Source organism: Eriocheir sinensis, chromosome 38, assembly GCF_024679095.1.
Source record: "Eriocheir sinensis breed Jianghai 21 chromosome 38, ASM2467909v1, whole genome shotgun sequence".
Taxonomy (NCBI): domain Eukaryota; kingdom Metazoa; phylum Arthropoda; class Malacostraca; order Decapoda; family Varunidae; genus Eriocheir; species Eriocheir sinensis.
Genome location: NC_066546.1, coordinates 2,698,428 through 2,707,457, shown reverse-complemented (window position 1 = coordinate 2,707,457; position 9,030 = coordinate 2,698,428). Strand labels below are relative to the sequence as shown.

Genomic DNA, 9,030 nt, shown 5'->3' with positions numbered 1-9,030 from the left:
GTTGCAGTGTTCCTCTCCATGTTCTTGCTCTTCTAACTGGTCTCCTTCCAGGTACTGTATCTCCATTTCCTCCACCATCTTGAACACTCTGCCCTCTGTCTCTCTTCTCACATGTCCCAAACATTGCAACCTTCTCTGTCTCACTCTCTCCTGTATCTCTTTAACCCCTTAATGACATTGATGCCGCTGGTGTCATATAGTTCCATCAGATGTGGGCAACGAACATGACGACAGCGCCGGAGAGCGAGAAGCTATCTGGAATTTGAAGGACATGCGTAACTATGTCTCTGTCGATGCTAAGTGACTAACCGGCACCTCTTTTGTCCCTTACACCACTCCATGCTAAAAATAGTCTACAGTTCCTGCCTACGCATCATGGCGTCTGCAGAGCGATTATGTTTCCTCAGACGATCTGTTTCGGCGGTCTTCCTTTAGTTTCTGCTCGTTGTGTGCATGCTGAGCGTAGTCTTGACACCTCCACTAATATACGTGATGTTCCAGATGAACCAATATCTTGTTCACAGGAGCGTTCAGAGGAGTGGGAAGCAGAAGTTGGATTTTGGGGGGAATCACGGAATTCCAGCCAAAAGGTCTGCCCAAATAATGATCTGATTTCACAGTTGAGTTGTACAGATGATTTTCTACAACTTTTATTCAATTTCATTCCAGAATGAAAAAATACAAAAAATTTACCCAAATTATTTTTCGAGTTTCACTGCAACTTTGGGCTCAGTAGGCAGTAAATTTCTGTGTCAAAGATTATAAACTATATTTTTCAGACTCCATCATGATAAAATGAGGAACTTTTCTTTGTACAAGAAACTGCACAAAATGCTTGAGATGATAAACTGATATTTCCCGTGAGCTGATAAATGGAATAGTTGTCATTTTTTTCTCTTTTCCCATGAATTTCTGTCAACCAGTCAGCTCCAAGGAAGTGATGGCATCATGTCCCTCCTGGTGGGCTGAGCTTATTCTTGCCACTAGACGGGCTGCAATACCACCACCACCACCACCTTTTTAGTAACCTGACGCCTGTGATGGAGTTGGCCACACTCTCTATGTGTGTGTGTGTGTGTGTGTGTGTGTGTGTATGGGGGGGGTGTTAAGGAGCTGTATCTACATTCTCTGGAATCAAAAACTCGGACAAAAGCTGCTGAATCATTTGAGACACTCTATTTGAGTTCAGTTTTACAAAACCAACTTCACTTTCTTATGACTAAGAGTCAACAGCATTCACTCTCCCATTACAGCTTCCTAGCATAAGAGTTGAACAGCATCCTCACTCTTTCATCCCTCTTCATGATCCTCTTTAAAAAAAGCTTTGAGCCCTTCACAAGTATGTCTACCTTCCTACATGCAAGGGTAACCAGCAGTGTCTTCATTTTGCTGGTTCACTCTGGAAGACAATACCACTCTACTTCCCCTTTCATACAACTCCCTAAAGCCTGCTCCGTCCACACTAGGCCTTGTCACCTGCACTTTTCCACAGTGGGTGGTGTGTCTGCCACACAGGTGTATTCATGCTATGAAAACTGAGGCATGCAGCCACACAACAGCCAGAGCTTGGGTGTATACATTTCTGTCCCTGCTCCTGAATTCTGGGTCTGCGTTGCTTTTACTGTTTCCACTTCACCTTATGCAACTTCTTCATTATATCATCTAGTACCGCGACACAACTCATTGTACTCATTAATTCTTTGGCCAATGCATTCAAACTTGCACTTCTTACATGCTTGTTCTTGCAGTCCTTGTTCCTAAACTCCCATAGACACGGATATTGCTTGAGGAGGTCAGTGGTGTGCTGACCCGTGTCCAGTTGTTGTGTTCAAGGAAGTTCGTGGTGATGGATGTGGTGGGTCTCAAGATGCAGCGGGAGAGGAAGCTTCACTCAACTTTTCTCCCAACTTGAGAAAGAAAGTGACACTGACCTTGAGATCTATACAAGGATGCTCATCAATGTATTTTATGATTTGCTGAGGAAAAATGTGCTGTATAATGCCAAAAAAAATACTCTTTTCCATGAATGCAAACAGCTATTGGTGACCTGCTGCCTGGTGCACTGTTGTCCCACACTCTGAAATGCCTCCAGCCTAGATCACCAGAACAGAGCGGTATTGCCCCTCGCTCACCCCAAAATCCGCTCCTGGGAACACCCCACGGGGAAGAGTGGAGCTCACAAGGCCAAGTGTGGACGCAGCTTAATGCAAGTGTTGGCCAGTAGTATCTTCAGTCCTTCATCCCATTCACTGGTACACTCTGGAGGACCATACCAATACTTCTCCTTCCCACAATTCCCTAATACAGTGGAAGGATACAGGCTGCTGGCTGACCAAACATCTTCCATCTGACACCCTCGTACATGAAATGGAGTTGAGATTGCAGGCACTTCACCTCCTCTTTGGTTGTGTTCTCTCATTGCCCTGAATCGAGTCAACCAATCAATCTGAGGAGCGGCCACAGCCATCACCAGTCACTACACTCGCTAAGAGCTGTTACCTTATCACTTGGTCCCTTCTCTTCAGTCATAATCCCCCCGCACATGGTGTCCACTTTTTGCACCACTATCTCGGTGTGGTAGAGGGCTGAGGCGGCTGCGTGGGTGTTCTCTGTGTCTCTCACGGTGTTTGTCTGCGTCAGGAACATCCTTGGAGATGTGTCTGGAGTATCCTCTCGATCGTGGTTCAGAGCCTGAGAAAGATCTGCTCTCGTTTTCGTTTCTGTGTCTTCTGTCTTCCTCAAACTCACTCCGGCCTCTTCTGGAGTCCTCGGAGTCGTTCCTTCCACGCCTGGAATCATCTGAATCTCTTCGCCCTTGTTTAGAGTCAACTGATCCTGCCCTGCCTCTCTTAAAATCATCAAAGTCTGTCCTGCCTCTCTTGAACTCTCCTTGTCTCTCTCTGTCTGCATGGCTCCTCTCCCAGTCCTTTTCTGACCATGGTTTCTCCTTCTCCCAGGACTTTGTCACCCTGGGGCCATCAGTGCTCTGCTGTTTCTCTCTCACTGGCCTCTTCTCTCCATCTCTCCATCTGTCGCTCTCTCTGCTATCCTGTTTCTCTCTCTCCTTGGGTCTGTCTCTATCACCTCGCCTCTCCTCCTCTCTCCAGCTTCCTCTCCATGTTCTCCCCACCCCCCGGCCCTTGCCTCTCACGCGAAAGTTTGTCTTGCTGATGCCTTGGATCTTGACACTTTTTTCAATAACTCGACGCTGGTGGTCCAATTGCGGGAACAGCTCTGAAAAGTGGGGAAATTGGGCTGTTAGTGGCTGTAATGGAGGTGGTACATTGTTAAGTAGATAGGAAGACAGATTGGGCTGTAATTGGCTGTGGCAGAGGTAGTGGTTGTTAAATACATAGGTAGATAGATTTATGGATAGCTAGGCAGACAAGTAATGGTTTGATGCTAAAAAGACACAGAGAAGAACTGGTTACCTACAATAGATGAAGAGATAAGCAGATACAGTTACAGGCAAGAATTGGTTATCTAAGACTGATAAATATAAAGACAACCGAATGGATATAGATGAATAGACAAACGAGACATAGTTAGCAGCAGCATACCAAACAGACAGGCAAGAATTGGTTTCCTACATGAGTGGATGTGAGAGGAAGAGGCTTGGCAGTCCTGTGGTGAGTACCAACATGTGAGGAACCTTCAGGAACAAACTTACCTTTGGAGTTCATGAGTGCCTCCCGGGCAGCATTCATCTCTGCCTGCTGGATGGAATGCCCCGACGCCTTGGCCAGCCGCTGACCTCGGAAGTAAACGGCCACTGTGTAGACGCGTGTGTTGGTGGGGCCCTTGCACTCAATGACCCTGGAACACAGAGTTAAGAGGAGAGCATCAAGACACCTCTTCTTACAAAATTGATCGCCCTTCTGACCACTCTTTCTATTTCTATTAGTGGAGCAGCACCTAGCTTTTTTTTATAGTATTTTTTCCCTTGAGCTGCTTCCCTTGCTGTAAAAAAATAAAAACCACTAGTGCTTGAGGTGGCAGGGAAGGACGCTCTCAAAACAGTGATTCTCGAGGTGTTCAGCACCTCCTTCAGTCCTCTATTCTTAAAAATGGAAAAAAGCCTGCAAAACTATTGCTCTCCGGGAGTAAAAACGGAAGATTATTAACCCTTTCATTGCTAAGCGCTCGCAACAAGACTATCCCCTCAGGCGCGCTCAGGCACCCCAGCGGGGGAAGGGGATCTCTTTTAACCGCTATATCTCAAAAACTATTCATCACAGCTACAAAACAAAAACACCATTGGAAAGAGGAGGCCAAGATCTATAAGATTCGGTTATGTAAGCCTCTCTTGCGAACATACAGGCACGTTCAGGGGGTGTTTTTTGCTGTGAGTGTGACTGGCGCTCGCAGCGAGCTTTTAGCACCACCACCAAGTGACGCTAGTGCTCGCTCTTTTAACCTCTGTATCTCAAAAACTATTCATCACAGCTATAAAACAAAAATACCATTGGAAAGAGGAGGGCAAGATCTATACGATTTGGTAATGTAAGCCTCTCCTGCAAATGTACAGGCACGTTCAGGGGGTGTTGCCTGTGAAGACGTACATTTATACGTGCGTGATGGTCAGCCGTAAGGCAACTACTGTAGATCTCTTGATGATGGGGTGCTGGCAGGGCAGTATTGCCAACTGCAAAATTTACAACTATTTGGTCAAAATATCAGTCATGTGATAGGTGAAGCTATGCAAAAATGTCGCTATATTGGAAAACAACATCCACCAGTTGCTCGTCCGTAGATTTTCTGTCCTGGGTTGACATGATTTTCCACCAAATTTAGTGGAGAACCCACTCAATTGGCAATCCTGTGTTGAGAGCAATATTGTTGGAACACTCATACGTGGGAGATTTGAGTGTGGCTGGAGCTTGCAGCAAGCGTTTAGCACCAACAGCAAATACGCCCAACGCTCGCTGCAAGCTTTAGCCATGAAAGGGTTAATAATGGTTCAAGAGGTGTCCTGATTGATACTCCCCTCTTGAAAGAGTTTGTCATGGGAAGGTGGAAAAACACACAAAGGAAGGCTGTTGCAGAGTTTACCACTAAGGGAATGAAAGAATGAAGATGCTGGTTGATTCTTGAATAAGGGGTTGAAGATTACAGGAATGAGTTAAGTTAGAAAGTAGAGTGCAGGTGGAGGTGGAGGCATGTACTTAGAAAGTTCAAAAGAGCAGCCAGCATGAAAATACCAATAGAAAATGAAGAGATGCATCATTGTGGCAGCACAGTTTGAGAGGTAGTAAGTAAGCAATGCTAGTGAGAGGAGGGAAGTTGATGAGACAAAGAGCCTTTGACTCTACCCTGTCCAGCAGAGCTGTGTATGGAGCCCCCCCCATCATAAGATACATATGCCATATGAGGGCAGACAAGGCCCTTGTATATAGACAGCATCTGAGAGGGGGAAAAGAACCGGTGGAGATGATACAGAATGCCTGACCTCAAGGAAGCTGATCTAGCAAGAGATGAGATACAAAGTTTCCAGTTAAGATTTTGAGTTAAGGAGTGACCGAGAATGTTTAGTGTAGAAGGTGACAGCCGAGAGTTACCGAAGAATAGGGGATAGGTGTTTGGAAGATTGTGTAAAGATGACAGGTGGAGAATTTAATTTTTGAGGCACTGAAGACTATTAAAAAATTAAAGCAATATCTGAGGATAGGCATTCTGCAGTGTCCAGCTTAGTCAAGTAATTCCTGTTGGGAGGGTCTTCTTTCAAAAGACATTGAGTAGTGCAGAGTAGAATTATCAGTGCAGGAGTGAATAGGACAGTTTGCTTGGGAAAGATCATTAAAGAGCAACAGGAAGAGAGTGGGGGATAGAAAATCTTTTGATTATTTCATAATCTCAGGGGAAAATACACGATATGTGGAAGGGCTCCGAGTCGGCAAGGGAGTTGCGACGCCACAGCTCAACCCACCACCGCCAAGTGAGGAGACCCTGTGTTCTACGGACCTTGCTTTACAAGTCCATGTATCGGATGTGTGTGCCAGAGTTGTGAGGACAACACTATTTTTTATACCATCCTTCACCCTCATGCTCACACTTCCTCCCTTCATAACTCACTACAGTGCACCTTCCTCCTGTCTGCCCTTCACTGCTCTCTCTCTCTCCCTCACTCTCCTTCCATGCTCCCATACTTAGCCAATTCCAGCACCTATTTCCTGACTGCCCTTCACTGCTCTCTCTGTCCCTCACTCTCCCTTCACACTCCCATACTTAGGCTATTCTAGCACCTACTTGTAAATGGGTATATCTGGTTCTCCGCCACCCATGGTCCGCAGCGTGAGGCAGCACTGCTGTAGCTTACTCTTGGGGTCGTTCCAGTCCTGGTTCATGATAAACTGATGCAGCCGTGGGAAGAAACACACTTGGCAGAAGGTTTGGCAGTATTTCAGGCCCTGTAGAGGACAAAAAGGATGAAGAACAGGAAGAGAAGGAGGAGGAAGAGGTTAAACTATCATGGTGGATGCTGAGGTAGGTTAAATCTTATTGGTGGATAATAGAAAGGTTCAAATCACACTCTATTCACAGTAACTTGGCAAAATAGACCCCTCCCACTTCTCCATAGGGTGCATATCATTGACCAGTCCACAAAAAAAAGCTAGGCACTTCCTCCAAGCCTGGCTGCTGTGACTGTCTGGAGCTTGGAAACCAGTGTGTCAGGGAGGCAGTGGCTGAGTGGTTGGCATGCAGGCACAGCGTCCCGGAGAACCCAGGTTCAAGTCCTGGCAACCGCTACAAGCTGACAATTTTCAATCACTGAGTGGCCTAAGACTACCCACATGCTGTCCTGAAGACCACCTATCAGCCCACACTCTAGATTAACTTACTAAAGATGATCAATAATGAGCTCCAGGGGGGAAGCATAAGCCAAGCAAGATGGTGCCACCAAACTCTTGCCTATGGCATATCAGGCTGGGGCTGACCATCAGGCCCCACCAAGAAAGCCTACCAGATCAACAGACTAAACTTAAAAGAAAGACAAAAAAAAATAAATGTGTGTGTGTGTGTGTGTGTACTGGCACCATTTCCTCACCCTGTCGATGTACAACGCCCCGAGAAACGCCTCCAGCAGGTCAGCTCTGTCCTTGGTCTTGAGTTCAGTCTTGAGGTGGGAGTACATGGCATACGAGGTCATTCCCAGGTCATCGCACACCACCGCCTGTGTCCGGTTGTTTACTAGCGACGACCTCAGCAGCTGTGGAGAAAGGGCGGTGATGATACAGGCGATGGAAGCAAGGGCAGTCATCATCATCAATACCATTGCACTCCCTGACCAAGAGGTGACATTTATTACCAACTTGAGAGAGAGAGAGAGAGAGAGAGAGAGAGAGAGAGTGTCTGTGCATGTGTGTGTATTTACCTAGTTTTACCTAGTTGTAGTTTTACAGGGCCTGGGCATTATGCTCGTGTAGTCCCGTCTCCGTGTCTGCATTTATCCAACTTATCTTTAAAGCTTTGCACACTCCTCGCTGATACTATATCCTCGCTCAGACTGTTCCAAACCTCTACATTTCGTTGCGGGAAGCTATACTTCTTTGTGTCTCTCAAGCATCTCCCCTTTCTCAATTTTTTACTGTGTCCTCTTGTATTTCTGCTTATGTTTCCTTCTGTTAGTAGCAGTTCTTCATTATCTACTTCATCTATTTTGTTTAATAATTTATAAATTTGGATTAGGTCTCCCCTTTCTCTTCTTTGTTCCAGTGTTGTTAAGTTCATTTCCTTTAATCTTTCCTCGTATATTAATCCCTCCAACTTTGGGACCATTTTTGATGCCATCCTCTGTATTCTTTCTAGTTTCTTTATATGCTTCTTCTACCACACTACCTCTGCATATTCTAATTTTGGTCTAATCATGGTAGTGATTAGCCTTCTCATCATGTCCTTGTCCATGTAGCTAAATGCTACTCCAATATTTCTCACCAAGTTATATGTGTCTCTAAAGATCCGATTTATATGACTCTCTGGTTGATTATCATCCCTCATCACTACTCCCAGGTCTCTCTCTTCATGCACTTTTTTAAATGTTTCACCATTTCCCATTTTGTATATCCAGATTGGTCTTGTTTCACTTTTACCCATTTCCATAACATGACATTTTTTCACATTAAATTCCATCTCCCAATCCATACTCCATTTCCAAATTTTGTATAGGTCTTCTTGCAATATTTCACAATCTTCTTTGTTTCTTATATGTTTTTGTAATTTAGCGTCATCAGCAAACAGGTTTATGTAGCTATTAACTCCTTCAGCCATGTCATTTACATATACCAGGAAGATTATCGGTGCTAATACTGAACCCTGTGGTACTCCGCTTTCTACATTTCTCCATTCTGATTTTATGTGTGTGTGTGTGTGTGTGTGTGTGTGTGTGTGTGTGTGTGTGTGTATTTACCTAGTTGTATGTACCTAGTTGTAGTTTTACAGGGCCTGGGCTTACGCTCATGTGGTCCTGTCTCCATATCTGTATTTGCCCACCTTTTCCTTAAAGTTGTACACACTCTTCGCCGATACTACATCCTCACTTAGTCTGTTCTAAACTTCTATATTTCTTGCGGGAAGCTATATTTCTTTATGTTTCTCAGGCATCTTCTCTTCCTCAATTTTTTACTGTGTCCTCTTGTGTTCCTGGTGTTTATTCCTTCTCTTAGTAGTAACTCCTCATTATCTACTTCTTCCATTTTAATCAATAATTTATAAATTTGTATTAGCTCTCCCCTTTCTCTTCTTTGTTCCAGTGTTGGTAGGTCCATTTCCTTTAACATTTCTTTATATATATATATATATACGATATATATATATATATATATATATATATATATATATATATATATATATATATATATATATATATATATATATATATGTGTGTGTGTGTGTGTGTGTGTGTTTGTGTGTTGTATTTTACCTATTTGTTGTAAACAGGGCCTGAGCTCAAGCATGGACAGTACTGTCTCCCAATCTATATTTGTCCAGCTTTTCCTTCATTTTATGGACACTGCCCACTTCAACAATGTCTTT

The 9,030-nt window shown here is 44.4% G+C and overlaps 1 protein-coding gene across 2 annotated transcripts in view; it reads right to left on the bottom strand.

The window, feature by feature from the left end:
* Nucleotides 1-1,160: 1,160 nt before the first annotated feature.
* LOC127008539 (ribonuclease 3-like) overlaps nt 1,161-9,030 on the bottom strand; it is a 75,572-nt gene continuing 67,702 nt past the window's right edge. For both annotated transcript variants that reach the window (XM_050880708.1, XM_050880709.1), the window contains exons 24-27: nt 7,046-7,207; nt 6,247-6,407; nt 3,671-3,816; nt 1,161-3,234 (exon numbers count right to left, since the gene is read on the bottom strand). In XM_050880708.1, coding sequence (XP_050736665.1) covers nt 2,522-3,234; nt 3,671-3,816; nt 6,247-6,407; nt 7,046-7,207 — 1,182 coding nt within the window. In that variant the 3' untranslated portion in view covers nt 1,161-2,521. The remainder of the gene's footprint in view (nt 3,235-3,670; nt 3,817-6,246; nt 6,408-7,045; nt 7,208-9,030) is intronic.